The 17,072-nt window shown below is 38.2% G+C and overlaps 1 protein-coding gene across 2 annotated transcripts; it reads left to right on the top strand.

The window, feature by feature from the left end:
• Positions 1–1,712: 1,712 nt before the first annotated feature.
• Positions 1,713–16,856, top strand: LOC110458902. 2 transcript variants are annotated; one of them, XM_021510870.1, is made up of 3 exons: positions 1,713–2,387; positions 11,267–11,535; positions 12,835–16,856. In XM_021510870.1, the coding sequence occupies exons 1-3, from the start codon at positions 2,292–2,294 to the stop codon at positions 16,349–16,351; spliced, it is 3,882 nt and encodes a 1,293-aa protein (XP_021366545.1). In that variant the 5' UTR covers positions 1,713–2,291; the 3' UTR covers positions 16,352–16,856. The 2 variants fall into 2 exon arrangements, with proteins under 2 accessions (XP_021366545.1, XP_021366546.1); XM_021510871.1 differs by lacking the exon at positions 1,713–2,387 and adding an exon at positions 10,910–11,004.
• Positions 16,857–17,072: the final 216 nt, after the last annotated feature.

Consider the following 17,072-nt stretch of genomic DNA (forward strand, 5'->3'; position numbering starts at 1 on the left):
CGCATACACTACACACAAGCAGGCACGCATACACTACACACACGCAGGCACGCATATACTACACACACGCAGGCACGCATACACTAAACACCCGCAGGCACGCATACACTAAACACACGCAGGCACGCGTACCCTACACACACGCAGGCACGCATACACTAAACACTCGCAGGCACGCATACACTAAACACACGCAGGCACGCCTACCCTACACACACGCAGGCACGCATACACTACACACAAGCAGGCACGCATACACTACACACACGCAGGCACGCATACCCTAAACACACGCAGGCACGCATACACTACACACAAGCAGGCACGCATACACTACACACACGCAGGCACGCATACCCTACACACACGCAGGCACGCATATACAACACACATGGAGGCACGTCCTTAAATGACCTTAGCTGTTAATAGGACGTTAAAAAAAATTAAACCAAACCAAATCTGTATTACGAGAAAACCAGCGGTCAGTATAATGTGACGAAGTGGGGTCTAATGTTTCAAGCTGTCAGGGTCACTCTTATCTGGAATGGCCACCAACAGCAGTAAGTGGACAACGTCTTTATTGGATCTTGACCACAGGAACGAATGAAATGTACCCAAACAAAAGATGTCTCACACATAGGTTCTATATAATTGATAGAACTTAAGGTAACTCGTACCACTGCGCCAGGTATACTCGCGAAGAAGAGTTCCATTCTGAGTAATTTTGTGTTTGAAGTAGTCTCCCTTCAATATAGAAAATGAAGAAACCAAAAAGGGTTCGTTTTCTGGCTTAGAGTAACTTCCCCTGTCAAGTCTACACATTACACTTGTTATGTCTGGCGTTTATCATTCCTGCATGATTACATTTGTAAAGTGCATTTTTGCAATGTAAAGGTCATGCGTTCGAACCCAGCAGTTTTCCTGTTTTGTACTTTTGAAAAGGATTTAAACAAATATTCACAGTGGTGACAATAGTAATAGCACAGTTTAGCTGTATCGTAAACTATCAGAACACAAAATAGCTCTTACCCACTCAGAACATGATCTATACATTCAATCATTTTTCAGTATTTTAGATGCTTTATTTATCTACGTGTATGTCTATACATGTATGTTTGTAATGTCCCCGAAAGACCACGTTTAATTAGGCAAGAATTAGTTTAAAGTAGGAATTTTAAAAATAAAAGTGCAATATGTCTCTATAAATATATTATTCCATTCGCTTTCTCAGTTCAGAATTTTGTTTAGTTGTTTTAGCGTTAAGCTTGGCCTTCCTCCAGAAATCTGATATATATTCCCATAACTGTACGTATATATCTGTCTTTAACTACGTAAAATTCAATATGCGTGATACACGTGTACTCAGAGAAACAGTCATCGCACGCGTGTCCGTTTTTTTACAATGTCTATCAATTTTTATTCTGGATTGTATATATGTTTCTATTATATATATTGGTCCGTATCCTGTTTTCTATTTATAACTCAGGTTTAGTGTATAGCGCGAGCGTCCCACGAGCTCCCCCGTCTTGCATCCATAATATATATAGTAGTCCGCTGTGTATCTTGTTATATCCGCACCAAGCCTGCTCCCAAACAATTCTGTATAGTGTATATCGGTATACAGTCTCGTAGAAAGCGTTAGACGCTCATCTGCCAAATCTAGAAGGGCCGGGCGAATAAACTTGAGAGAGAGTCATTCCCTAGCAACCAAATTCCAGATTCCTTATAGGGCGAGTCAGCCGCTGTAGCTACCACGGTGTATTTTTGGCAGTGTTGTTGTATAGGCCCCACCAATGCGCGACCCCCCGCCACAGTGAAAACCGATCTGCGTTCTGACTAACCGAATACCTCCATATATGGCACACAGAGGCCCGAAAATCTGCGTTTTATCTCAACTCCCGTTTTTACACAAATTTGGCAACATGTGTTATAGTTTTACAACAGGCAGTTTGCAAGGCACGTCTCGGACAAAAGTTTGGAGACTTTTGAAAAGTTCCTCTGTTGATCAGTTGATCAGCTGATCGTTGAGTTTTGTACACATGGTAACTACTACCACAAAGGGAATTTATATCTGGGAATATTGTATTGGAACATATCTTAAAATCCGAGACGTTGACAATGGATTGGAGTTTATCGACAATGTTTACCATTATTTATGCTCTGTGAAGTTGAACGCGGACGATTTTAAGGTTTGCTGTGGTCACCATTGATCATGTTTTCAGTGGAGTAACGCATCTGTTTACAGGAAAGTAGTTACAGATTTTCTATATAAACAATTTAGCACATTCGTCATGTCTCACCGGAGGAAAAATTCACATCCCATGAACAAGCAGAAACGGATTGGAAGTGTTGTGGACAGGGTATTAGCCGCCAAAACACGAGAATACGTACGTATATAATTGTATATTTATATCTACCTATATGTAGGCCTCTACAAATACGACTGTAAAATATCATAACACAAAATATTGCAAATTCTGTGACGTCATATATAGCTCGTGTACGAATCGTCAAATAGGTATACATACTTCATGTTTTGTTGTTCGACGACCTAGATATTACAATATTTATTTATTTGTTTTTCGTTTAACCTGTGTGCTAATCTTAATACAATTTATTTACACCAGATTTTCATATGGTCAGTTAATGTATAGAATTATATGGATGTTTAATTCGTTTTGACGTCGTGAAGTCCAGCAGACTGCACGACAAGCATGAATGTTTGATTTTTAATGTTAGAAAATATTTTATTTTATTTCTGTGTCATATGGTACGCATTATGTTACGTTTGCACGTGCCTTATTGTTACATATAAATGACAGACATGTAAATAAACCGTATGACTATACCATTTGTTGATATTGATTCCCACACATTACATCTTCAGCACACACGCAGGCATACACACATAGGGAGATATTAGCCAGGTGGCATAGGACTAGTAATAAGCGCCTGCTAAGGCAGCTCCTGCGAATTCCTCTAACATAGTATTGATTAATGTATATGCTAATTGTATTAATTGTATATCTATGTACTTAAAAGCGCTTTAGAGTGGCTTATATTAGCTATAGATAGGCCGCTACATCAAATGCTGTATGTTGTTATTAAAATGCACTTATATTCAGTATTCATATATATATATATATATTACATTACGTGTAATTAATTCAAATACGTTTTAAATGTATAGATAATACCATGAATAGACAGACACATTTGCTGATTTTAAGAAATTAAAGTTGCATTCACAACTAACTGGGTCGACTGCAGAATCGGGACATTCGTTTTATTAGCGACAGCTCGGGATTATTTACATCTCTACGTATTCTGTCATCTATCACCATTTTTCCATACTCATATATTATATGAGATAGATTAGGACTTGAGCAAGGCAATTACAACAGTAACAGTCTTGCTCAAGTCCGAAATATTATATAAAGTGACTCGAGCACGTGCGTTCTCCATGTACATAGCATAACTGTCATTGTTTATTACACGTTCTTTCTTCTGACACAAGTCATCATTCCACCTATATCGAGACGACGTAATACTCCAAATAGATAAAAAGCATAAATTCCCATGTGGACAGAAATTGCTAAAAGTCACACCATGGTGGACATAACAAGCTACTGTTTGTGAAAATGTAAAATTGTCATAGCAAATTCTGTCTCAGAAATCACGTGGTTAGTTTTGATTGGTAATAAGTTGTTTGCAAAAGTATGTTTTTAGTTTTCGGACGATTTTCAGGTTTTGACAACATACTATATGGTCAAATAGCATAAGATAAGTAAGCAAGACACGATTTTAAAGCCATGATTCCAGCTTGATTTTGTTATCTTCTTGATCCATAACTAAATCTACTTTTATACATCCGGGTTAAAATTGAAATTCTTGCAAGTGTTACAAATTTTAAGGTATCTTACGTCATAGTTTTAATTTGGGGTTAATAAAACTGATGTTGGTGACCTCAGTCCCAGTCAATAACTATACCTACAGTCAAATCGGCTCTAAGTAAACATCTTTTAAGAAACTTTCATTTTCTTATCTCCATCAAGGCACTTTGTCATACATCCGCTTTAAGTTTTGGCGTGCCTTCCCTTGTGTGGTCTGACTGTACTTTCAGCCATATGGTACGAGCAGGGACCTAAGCATTTTTTACAGCTACACTGGACCTACACTAAGATGTTCAGAGTAATTTTACATGTTTTATGGGTTTAGATAGACTTTCGGTAAAAATGAAACCCCAATGATTATTTGTAATCTTAGTTTAGGTCCAAATATAGCTGTTACATATTCTCAGGTCCCTGTGGTGTGAGCTTATGACGATATGCCGAAAATAGGTATTCCATGGGCAAATAATGTATTTATACAATTCTACAAAGATAATGTAATAAAATAAAACGTATAGTTTTGAGAGAGTATTTGTAATGAAAGCACGTGCATGAAACAAAATATATGTAAACAAACACGTGCTACTGTATACCATATTTAGTGTGTATATGGCATATACAACGTGCAAGTGTACACGTGATTTGTGTTAAACACGCGCTGCCTCTAAACAGAGCCTCACTTTGATGCCAATGAGCTGTAAAGTATTAAATTAACTTATGTTTGATTAAGTTGTATTGATAGAAATGTTTCACAAAATTTTAAGGTCACCGGAAACAAATGACATGTGAGATAGCTCGTGCTTTTGGCATGAACTTTTAGTTATAAGAACCTTTTTAACAACAGTGAAAAAACAGTTGATATTATTGATGTTAACTTTATTGATCTTGCAATAAATGTAATCAACTTATATAATCACATTTGTTGGCCCAGATGGTAGTTCGCATGGGGTCTTCATGTTTGCGGAAACTGGAGTACCAGGTGGTATCGATGAATTAATAGCATGCTGTAATTTATATATACATGTAAATAGATTACTGTCTGCATGCTATTAATTCATGAAATTTTTACCGTCACATGGACATTTAAAGCTATTTATCGCTACATGTGAATACATATTTAGGTCTCATAAGTAATAACGACATATACAATTAGATGTCGTATTACTTAAATATATCCGCTTCTTCTAGTAAATTGTTTTCCAGGAAAGTCTTAACTGTGACCTCAACCCCCAAGTAAAGTTGTGTCGATAATTTATTAGTAAACTTTTGAACCCGAAATAGATCATTTGGCTTTATACCATTGAACATTCTAGCCTTGACATCAGAGGCCATCCTTAAAAAAGTGTGTTTGCAGTTTCTCTTAGCATTTTTTTTCAGTTGGTAGGTAGCTAGGATTTTTTTTTTTTATTTCTATGTAAAAAGTCCTAAATGTCAGTATTTTTTTTATCAAGAAAAAATAAATTATCAAAAGTTCCAAAAGGAAATTTGAGTAGTTGCCGGTCGGGACACTACAAATAATCAATTCTTTTATAAATAAGATGTTGAGACGTGAACGAACACGTGACGATGATAGCGATAATCTCTAGCTACATTTAGTCCATTACCTGTTGCGAGAGTCAATCAGATCAATTAAGCTATACATATCAAATTATACAACCCATGAAACTATTTTGTGTGACCTTGTCGAGACTTCGTACGTTTGTTGCAGAAACTGATCGGAGGACGGGGTTCCATATTAGATGACAGGGAAGACGGGGTTCTCAATGAGAAATATGCGAAGAATACATGTTTTAAGAAAATTTACAATTGAGTAGGGATGATCAAAAACCAATAGGTCTCCAGTGTCTTTTATCATTTGAGTTTGGTAAGGAGAAAGACTTTGGATATATTAGGGTCAGAGAGCCACATGTCCCCTCCCCCCCTCCTCGTGCCCCAGCGGTCCTGGCCGTGTGTCAGCGGCCGTCCAAACCCAAGGGTAAGCCAGTTGGTGATAATTGTCTATTCATTGTTATAATAACCCCCGCCCCCGTTTGGCGTCGTATCACTTTAGTTTAAACTAACTATCTATCGTTTACCCACCCTTCCCACCTCTATTCCCAATTCTCCCCACTCGTATGACACAATGAAGGTATGCCATATAGTATATATTATAATACCTGTATCAAGAGCACTATGGTATTCAATTTATGAAAATGACGAAATTCTCCCAACCCCCGTCACTTCTTCTGTCCAAGGCTCGGTTATCTCCCAATCGGGAACCGTCGGCACTTTCCGTAAACGGTTATTTTCTCGTTGCTATGAATGCTAACACGATTTTTTTCTTCTCAAACGGGATGATGCTTATGTGAAATGTTATCAATAAGTAAAGAAAATAAGGAAATAAAACATCAAATGGGTGCCCCCACCCCCTTAAAATCCCAAACGGGGCGCACGGGGAAAATATCATAAGAGAATTAAAATAGTATGCGCCCTCACATGTTTTTAAAATAAAAGTGTTTAGCTAGAAGCATGGGCTGACTACCAGCCCCTACGTTTTTGTCAATAATTAACCTGTGGCATTTTTCTACAAGCCTTTCTCTCTCCAGTTTGATGCTCTAGAATCAAACATCCAAGTGATCAAAATTATTAGTCTCATTTTTTCTCTCGCAATAATTCGATATTCTAGAGACGGTATCCCGACTAATGATCACTAATCAATGTCAAATCACTGGTTGTTATTATCTCGAATTTTATATACATGTACTTATTATTAGATAATTACATACCTTATAGGTCAAATCATTTTCACTACGCTTTTAAACATATAAATTCGAAATGAAAATATAAACGCTAGATGGAATTTAAGGGGGTAAAACGAGCGGCCTGGTGGTTTGTTTTGGATAGTTTTGCTAAAATGAATACGGGGGGCGCAAGGTCAAGATTCGCCGTACCATCACAAGTAATTAAGTTGGCGGAATGAAGTGTTTCCTTTTTGCCTCACCCGGCAGTTTATGGTTCTATAAGATGTCTCCACAGATGGGGATCACAGCAAGGGGTCTAAAGGGTCAGACTCGACATGGTGTGATCAGATGATGAGTAAATATTTAGTGATAACTCATGTTTCCTGCTGTGGTCAGTTTGACCTGTGGTCAACAGAGTCAGATAGGACAATAGTCCATTCTGACCCTTATAAGCTCTAAGTATAAGATAGCGGGAGATAAGAAAATATACGCACGCGGATTCGCGAACAGTGGTGCTTTAATAAGGGTTTCCTCGATATTTGCCGGGATGCATGGGGAGGGGAGCTATGATGGAACGACAGCGGGACGCCGAGAGCTCGCGCTGATTAATGGGACAGGGGGTTTTCAGGATGGTAGGGAGGGGTAGGGGGTGAGAGACTATTAACCAAGTTGTTCATGTTTCGTCATTATAATACTTTAATCTCGTTACATATTCTCTCTTTCAAACGTCCCTAAGTTCAAGATGGGACCGCAAGGACCTGGAAATTTGTTACAGCTATATTTGGACCTAAATTAAGTTGTTCGGAGTCTATATATTATCATTGGGGGTGGAATTTTTACCGAAAGCTGACCTAAACCTCTAAGACGTGTAGAATTACTCTGAACACCTTAGTTTAGGTCCTAATATTGCTGTAACAAATCATGTCCCTGAAGATAGGACGTCATAAATCTAGACTTGCCGATGTAGTGAAAAATATCTTTGAAACGAAATTGTTTAGTTAAATTTAAGTTGATAAATTGATATTTTTTTCAATTCAAATCCAATTTTTATTTACAAAAAGAAAGTTAGCATAAAAGTGACAACTTCTATAAATCCCCCAGGAAATGGTAACGCACTAAATGATATAGGGTTTCTCACACATTCCTGTGATTGGAATAAGAATTAACTCTAGATCTCTTTCTATTTATCCGCTCTTTCAGAATTTTTTTAATTAGATGGGCAGTTATTTCGGGCTATATGCTATAATACACACATCCTTGTGTACCTTTCAAATGTGTCATCAGTTCTTGTGCATCTTTTAAATATGTCATCAGTTTTTGTGTATCTCTCAAATCTGTCATCAGTTCTTGTGCATCTCTTAAATCTGTCATCAATTCTTGTTTACTTATCACTTAATTTATAAATCTAGAGAAAAACATAGTGATATTTTACACGGTATTTTTTTAGATTTTACACGTTTCTATCTATAATCTACGATCACTATCCCTCTACCAGTGGGTAGCGGGTTCGAGGCGTACATGGGGCAGTCGCCAGGTACCTTACGCAGGTCGGTGATTTTTCTCCAGGTGCTCCGGTTTTCCATCACCACCAAGACATGGCTCGCTATTAGTATGACGTAAAACACAAATAAGCGAAGTATTTACAAAGAGAATGTATGAGTCTTTTACAATCATGCTCTCTTAAATATCTAATCTTAAGTTTCAAACTATTGGAATCATACAAATGTAGCTATTGGAAGAATTCAGCCCAGTCAACTTACTCCCAACAAACTCCAAACAGCAGACTTATTGCAATAGAATTTACTATTTTTTTTATTTTCCCCACTAATACATTGTATGTATGTATATTATATCAGAAAATGTGAAATTAGGAGCATAGCAAGGCCAATATAGATTCGCCGTAGAGTCGTTACAGAATCATTGCGTAGCAAAATAATTTAACCACCAATGTGGTTTAAAAGCATTCTTAATAAAAAAAATACATATACAACATTTGATAAAGCGCCCTATCTAGCTAGAATAAGCCACTCAAAAGCGCTTTAAAGTACATAGATATACAATTTATGCAGTTAATACACTTAGCATATACATTAATCAATACATGTTTGAGGAATTCGCAAGAGCTGCCTTTCAGGCGCTAACTTCTACACCTTGCAGTATTGTATTGTATTGTTTATTAGCTTTAAGCCTTGCGGCTCATAGGCATATTTTTACAACATTTACAAAAAGGACATATTTGAAATAAGGTCCTATGCCACCTGGCTAATATCTCCCTCTGTGTGTATTGCCTGAGTGTGTGCTGGCGATGTACTGTGTTCTGTTTGTAATGGGATCGTGCTTCGAACGGTATCATTTATAGTAAGGTAATATTGAATATCGGGACTGCTTATTTTCTAACCTTAAAAGGCAACAAACGCAAATATCTTGAATTTAAAAATGCAGTTTAGCCATTGATTGTTCAAAATATTTTTCAAATACAATGATTTTTTTTTTTAAACAAATGTATATTTTTTCTCCAATCGTTTTTTTTATATCTTTATGTTATTATATATACTCAATATTGTACGTATAATTAAGGTATTACACTTCAAAGATGATCAAATTGGTGATATTCATTATACTTTATTTTAAATGGTGAGAAAAAAAAGTCCACAGTTTTGATTTTAGTAGACCTTTTTCTCTATCATATACAAAATAAGTATCCATCATTTTGAAAACAAAAACTAAAATAAAGATAAAAAATATATTGTTATTAGTTTGTTAACCGTATTATTACTGTACTAAATCAGCTGGGAAATTGTTTACTACATTTCAGGGGCTGATAGCCATTTTATAGTTTTCTTTGAGTAGAATTCTTCGGAAAGAAGGCGAATGTCACAAAAGGTAGCATATTGCCTTAAGTAAAATTTGTTATTTTTAATATTTTCATAAATAAGTACACATAGTTTAAGCAAAATGCAAATAACAATGGCCAGGACTTGTATATATATCCGTCTCCCCATGTATAAATTGTAATTATCATTGTATTGCGTTATAACAAGGTTTATCGCATTTTAAAGGAAATGAGACGATCAAGTTTCTTCACACTCTTTTAGATCAAATTTGAATTTAATAAATATTTTCTTAACTATTAGATAGTACATTTCAAACATACATTAACATTCTGGAACTAAATAGATGATGTATGTTCTGATGAAAACTGTTTATCTGGAAAATTGAATTAATTCAATTTCCTGTACCTCTGCTCACACGAAAATATTTATCGCATACGCACAGGGCGTTTGATTGGTATACCGCATAGTATATCGAGATTTTGTTAGACAATATATATATATATGTAGACATACTTCAGCGGTGATGTGTACATTTTATATACACGTTTCTGCTAGCCACACGCGCATCAGTCCTGCACGTACATTACCGACCCACACCGTGTACCAAACGTGACATAACGGGGCCGCCCCGAGATCAAACTTTTTACAGCTGTGACGTAGCTACTCCAATGTCAACTACCATATATGGTAAAGTAGAGAAGTGGCCGCACGCAAGGTCTATACACGTGTACCATACAATGTGTACACCGCATACAATTAAAGCAAATCATATCATCGGCCCTCCTAGTATATATCTGTTTAAATTAACATTCTCTAGCTGCATATTATAAAGGGGGATATAGGTAATTTGCACTTCGTCCGTCAGTCAGTCTTGTCATTCCGCCCGGAAATCGCATGCATATATTCTGTCACCTAAAATTCTGCGAGAACCTTTTTGACATAGTGCACCAGTGGATATTGAGTTATCGCCCTTTACTCATATTTGATACAGATCGTGGCTTATACAATTAGGGATATATTTTATTGGGTTGTTATTTAAATGCATTTGATTGTATGATAATATCAAAACGAATTGTAAATGCTGTGTCATCTTAGACTGTGTTAGAATAATTATAAGTACTAGCTAAATATGTATGAAGTTACAACATCGATTTATCGAATCAATCTATAAAACGAAACGTAGTGCGCTTAGCTTTAATCAATTAACTGATGTTTGTTTCATCACTTCAAGCACGTGTTTTTGATGCTTTTTGTTTGTTTATTTGTTTTGTTGATGTTATCTGTTTGTTTTCTTATTTTTCTCCCAATGTTTCATTTTGATATCGTTATTATTGACACATCGGGGTTTTTCCGAAGTGGGGAAAACCCAAGGTAAAGTCTCGGGTTTTTGCCAACTTGATACTCCTTCGGATGCAATTCTGTATCATACGAAAGAGTCTTATTATGTGTTTATGAATTTATTCTTATTCTTTAACAGTTTGAAACAACATCGTGCGTAAATGATATACATCACAGTATCTAATGAGTTTGGTGGAATGGGATGACGAGTCTGAAATGAAAGTAGATATATAAATATATATAAACACACATCTGCTTTACTTTAAACTGGAAACAACGCCAGTTTTTGTAAGTGATTGACCTGCCAGGCCCACTTGTATAAAACATCTCAAAGTTAAGGAAAATCTCAAGCAATGTATTGTCTATGGGAAATCTTAGACTTGAGGAAATCTCAAGAGTTGAGATGTTTTATACAAGTGGGACAACCTTTGACGTAAGAATAATTCCCGTGACGTCATAATAAATAATATATGTGTTCTTTTAGGCTCTTTTGACCGGCGAGAAAGATGATGCACAACAACCAGAGACAGTGGAACAGCTTCTCAAGTCCAATGAAAGCCTTTCGACCAATCAGATGTCAGCGGCTGTTTCCACAGATGGGTCCAGCCAATCATCTCTCAATAGCTTTCTCGATCCGTCCAATCAGAACATTGCTATTCCCGATGACCTCTTTAAGGACTTCCAGGCCTTGAAGAGTGCCACCCATCTCGATACTACTGAGCTGATGAGGAAACTGTTGAAAGAATACACAAGGTAAATTTTAAAGAGGAGAAATAGTGGTAATGTTTCAAATATTTTCCTTCTTTGAGAAGGTAGGGATTGTAACCTAATTTGAATAAGACGAGTCCTTGTGCAACAGGGAGACAATTTGTATGTACCTAGAGGATGTGATGCTCCTGGGGGCACATGGTCAAATAAGGCTAAACCTTTTTAAATGCATTCCCCTTTCTTAGATATGTTTAAGATATTTTAAGCAATTTTGATCTGGTACTAGTTTCAAGATTTACCGTTTATTACAAGAAAGGAGGTTGGGGTTCATTGTTAGATACGGACATTGAACAAGTTGAGATCGAGGAAAGCGAGTTATGTTGTATACATAAATGATACCAATACATAATTACCATCCTCATCTGATCGAAAACCTTTGATTTGTAGACTTTTGATTCAACTTAGACAAAAAAAGTTTAAACGAACTCCATAACATAATAATTTCCCTATGAAAGTATTGCTGAAGTTAAAGACAATGGCCTTAGCTGAATTAACTCATTCACCCCTAAAAACACATTTGAACTCTTCCAATTCAAAGGTAAGAGTAGTTCATTATAAAATTTCAGGGGTAAATGAGTTAAGATTTTCCCTCAACTCAGGAGTACTGTCAAACGGGAAAACGTCATATCCCATTTCTTAATGAACGTTTGTAAAACTCTGACCTGAATATGAAATGTCTGACATTGTCTGTCTTCATTCTAACATATTTGATTTTAGGGTAGATAACTCTTCAACTTGTTTTGACTCTGTATTATGGGTTACCAGCCATTTTCTACTGATGATTTCCTTATAAAACACGACCTTTGATGCAGTTCTTGCTCTAAATTCAAGTACTATAAAACGCAATAAAAATGAAGAGAAAAGTAGAAATCCCAGGGCTAGACTTAAAGACCTATCCACTGCCGATATCAAACGTTTACTAATGTTGTTATCCTCCTGTAATTGTAAATGCATAATATGGAAGTGAAACCTTAAAACCTTTCTAGGGGCGATAACTCTTAGCCTGAAAGTCTTTTTGGTGACTAGTACTTATCTATATAAAAGAGAAAATTCTTCAAGTCCAAAACCGGAGATTTGAAGTGGAATTCTTAGCTATAATCACTCTTCAAGTAATACTTTACTGGACCCCCCCCCCCCCCCCCCCCCCCCCCCCTCCCTTATTTTTATCATGGGTGGAGGTATTTTAACATCGAGTAACAAATTCCATTCGAAATCCAACCCACGAGTAAATTACTGCGACGCACGATCTATTTACTATTTATAATGACTTATCCTATGTTACAGTGGTCCTGAGTCTGATGCAGAGGGCGCCAACAACTCTGATCAGGGGAAGTCACCCAGTATGGAACAGAATCAAGACGTCTCCAGCCTCTCGGAGTATTATAAATCGGAGCCGGTTGACGTCACGAAATCCGACCTTGACGTCACCTATCAGTCTGGTAACGTTAATGAACCTCTGGATCTCTCCACTATTAAAACCGAGAATCAGTCTAGTGACTCATGTACCGATTTGACCCCGAGGTCATTGGCCCGTGACCTCTCGCAGCAGGTCAACGTCCGTCAGGGGTCAACTCTCTTCCCCACGAACATTGAGACACAGAAACCACAGTCTTACTATGGGGATGGAAGTCCTGGTATGGTCCTATATCCGTTTTTTGGATCCGTTACTACACAGTACCCTTTATCTGTACCGGAGGCTTCTATGAAGGTCCCGACCGTGATGCACCAATCCTTGCAAGGCGATCGCGAGCAGGTGGAAATCCCGGATGTTGGATCTCCTGAACAAAATCTGGTGACAAACGCCAACGTAAAATCGGAAAATATTTTTCAATCGGAGAATTACAGAGAAGTCCAATTTCAAAATGGTTCTGTTAAAATCAAAGGTACCAAGTTACATCCGGAAATTCAAGTGGGTGATTTGCCAGAAAGTGGTCAAAATACCCCTACTGAAAGTCCGATACAATTTCAGAACATATCACCAAAACTGGTCACGAGTATTAGTAACGCAGAATCAAATGCTGTTGTCATGCCAACGGACGCGACTCCAGTTCCGATAGCATCCATTCCTACCACTCGGGAAATGATGCCTTATTTGTCACATATTCAACAATCAGCTCCACAAATCACTGGTGTTCTTCCCGCGGTAATGTCTTCTACTGACCTTTCTAATATGACTTTTGCCGAAAACTATGCAGCCGCAACGGCACAATATCAAATGCAAGAATTTCAAAAACCGTCCAAAGTATCGGGAAAATCTCCCAAGAATTTAAACAAAAAATCCGGGCAAATGAAACTGATAGCGGAAAACACATCTCACCACGGAGTTTACACAAGTGTGTTAAAGTTACCGTGGAGTAGACGGACGCGCACACCCAAGACGGAAAGTGCCGAAAAAGCTAGTCAGCAGCAACAACAAAAGCTACTTCTGAAGCAGCAACAACAGCAACAACAACAACAACTGTTGCAACAACAACAGCAAGCTCAGCAGCCGCTGATGTTGTTACCGGTTGCCACAACGAATATACCGTCATCACAGGCGGGCGTGTTTATTCCCGCCACAAACTTCACCATGCCAACCGTCACCTCTAATCCTTTAGATACGACTATGATAAGTACGTCTATGACGTCAGCAGTTGTCACACCCACAGCTACTCCTATAGCCACGTCCACTTCTACCCAGCCAATGATGATGGTTTATCCAAACTCTTCATTCGGCTCTCTAAATAAACCAGTGCGAAAGCGCGGTCGTCCACCGAAGGTTCCAGTATTAGCCCGGATGTTAGCTGAAGCAAACAAAAGGGCCGCGTTAGACATGCAACAAATGCCAAACTTTTTCCAGAACTTTCCGGGATGTCAACAACCGGCGGCTATTGTTTTGAATGTGAACAACATGGTCAACACGGCCGTACCTGGGTCAATTACGACACTGAATGCTGTGACGTCATCGTCCACAATGTCCAGCAATCCGCCCGCTGTCGTTACCGCCCCAACAGATACCGTTCCTATCGAACAGATTCCAATTCAGCATCATACTCTAGACCTCCAGCAATCATTGCCAGTTCTGCCGGGTCAAATACCCATTCAACAAGTTCAAACACCAGATATAGCAACCCCTGCCTCAATTGCGCATGCCTTGGAGAACGACCAACGCTACAGAACATTGGCACATGCGGACGATACTGGTCAGACACAACAAACATTTTCATCAGATCTAATGCCAAAGTCTCAACCGCCTGAGCCAGAATTAAAAACTATTTCAACTACATGTGTCGCTAAAACCGACTCTGGCGCCCTCTACCAGGAAATGATTCTTTCATCCAAATCATTGGTGAATGTGAAACCGAGGCGACGTCAAACCACCACAGAGCTTCTCAAATCTAAATCGGGAGCCGACAGTTTCATATGCACGTCCTTTCGTCTTCGATCGTTACCGGGTAAAGCAAAAGAGAAAAGGACGGCTGTGGTCACCGGTATGAAACGTCGAGGTCGACCGCCAAAACGGAGATTGATGGGAATGTTTGACCACCAGCCAGACGGCATTGGAAAGAAAACGACCGACCAACTATCGTCACAAGTTCCGATTTCAGACTCGCAAACAATAGCACAGCTGTATGGTGAGTCAAATCTCGACGCCTTGCACTCACCCGTAGAAATTGGACAAACTACGCTAGACTTGACCGGAGGAGAAGACCTCGACCGATGTCCTAGAAGTTTAACTAATTCTGAGGAACCGCGTCTGTTTGACGGGGAAATAGACAGTAACTATGACAATCCCCTGTTAGCGAATCAGTTCGGTGTTGAAGGATCTCTGTCAGATGGATGCTTACCTCAGGATACGTCACAGGGACGCTTTCTTTTCTCTAGTGATGACGATGAAGCCCGTTTAAATCGAGATCAAAAAATTGGTTTGGATTGCGATCTTGAACCAGACGAGAGTTCAAACGATGATAACGATGATTGTTTATCAAACGAAATGTTTTCTAAGCTTTTTCACTGCAAAGTATGTAATGAAATCATCCCCGTGGAGAAGAAAAATGAACATTGGGAAAAGCACGCGCGTGTAAAAATTAAGTGTGTCACGTGTGCTGCGTCCTGTCATAAGTTCCTAACTAAAGAACAAATGACATCCGATTCTGTGCGAGAACGTCTCCAATGTGAAAATTGTGAGCGGTCAAGTGAAATGGAGGTCACCGATCACTCTCTTTCTACGGGTGTCCAGTGTGAAATTTGTCAAGAGAGTTTCCTGGACGGACGCACATTAAAGCGACACGTCAAAGTCGAACATCCGGGCACTCATGCCCTACAAAAAGCAAAACTTATGAGCTTACGAAAACACTCGGAGGATCATCTACAATCGAATCCGAAATCTCATGAACTGAAAGTATATTTGTGTCCAGTTGAAGAATGTCAGAAAAAGTTTTATTCGAAGTTTCGGATCAAACTACACATGAAGAAATGGCATAGCAACAGGCAAGGATCTCCATCTAGCGGGGAGGGAGGTAAAAAGAAAGGAAGTGGGCGGGGCCAGTTTAGACAGTTTACAGTGAAGGGATATACATGTTCGTGGCCCGGATGTGATGAGGAATTTCAGACAGAGCGAAACCTAAAAGTGCATCTTCTGCTTCATAGGGATGAAAAACCACTCAAGTGTGACTTCTGTGACTATCGGTGTCGGCAGAGGACGGCGCTTGGGTGGCACACACGCAAACACCACCCGGAAGCTTCAAACGTCCTTATGACATACACACAATCAGGTTCCACGGAAGGCTCTGCACCTGGGGAAGAGAACGGGGTTGAGTAGCTAGAACCATGCAACGTGCTCTGTATTTCTGAAGAACTATTATCTATCGCGGCGAAAAGAATACCTAGTTCACAAAAAGACCGATTACGAATTCACAAAATTTACGGGTGATCTGACATTGTTATTAACTACATGTATGAAATTATGTCTTGAATACTTAATTATTTAACGAACATGGTCGAACACCTTACGTTAATATTTTTTATTTATTTTTTATCATTGTGCTATCGTAGTTAAATAAGATAAGTCAAGGCAAACATGCATCACCGCAGGCGGTAATATATGATATATGTATGAAGTTGTTGATTGTGTGAAATATAATATAATCTGGATTTATCCGTAAAATTATCCGCATTATATTGCAACCCCTATCACTATACCGGGTACATTATCAGGATAATGTGAACCATCTCGTATAAATATTTTATTTTCTGGCCCCTGTGACTATTACCTTGGAAATGTATACTCAGGGAAAATGTCTGCAGCTGGCAAATTAAATTTTCAATCATACATTTATAGTTTTGTTTTCGTTTTTTTGCTTTTATTGAGATTTGTTGAGTTTATTTTGGGCAATGTTATAAAAGTAAGTGTATGCATGAAAGAAGGGCATATTATTCCTATTATAGAATTATTTTGTATTTGCCATGTTGTTATTTATATATATTTGTTATATTGTTATTTAATTGTTACAGAACTCCGAAACTGTGCATTTTTAGCTACG

The sequence above is a fragment of the Mizuhopecten yessoensis genome, unplaced genomic scaffold (genome assembly GCF_002113885.1).
Source record: "Mizuhopecten yessoensis strain PY_sf001 unplaced genomic scaffold, ASM211388v2 scaffold9847, whole genome shotgun sequence".
NCBI lineage: Eukaryota > Metazoa > Mollusca > Bivalvia > Pectinida > Pectinidae > Mizuhopecten > Mizuhopecten yessoensis.

Coding starts and splice junctions, on each gene's coding strand:
- LOC110458902 (XM_021510870.1), top strand. CDS start 2,292: ATGTCTCACCGGAGGAAAAATTCACATCCCATGAACAAGCAGAAACGG. Junction 2,388..11,266: donor CCGCCAAAACACGAGAATAC/GTACGTATATAA, acceptor GTGTTCTTTTAG/GCTCTTTTGACCGGCGAGAA. Junction 11,536..12,834: donor CTGTTGAAAGAATACACAAG/GTAAATTTTAAA, acceptor CCTATGTTACAG/TGGTCCTGAGTCTGATGCAG.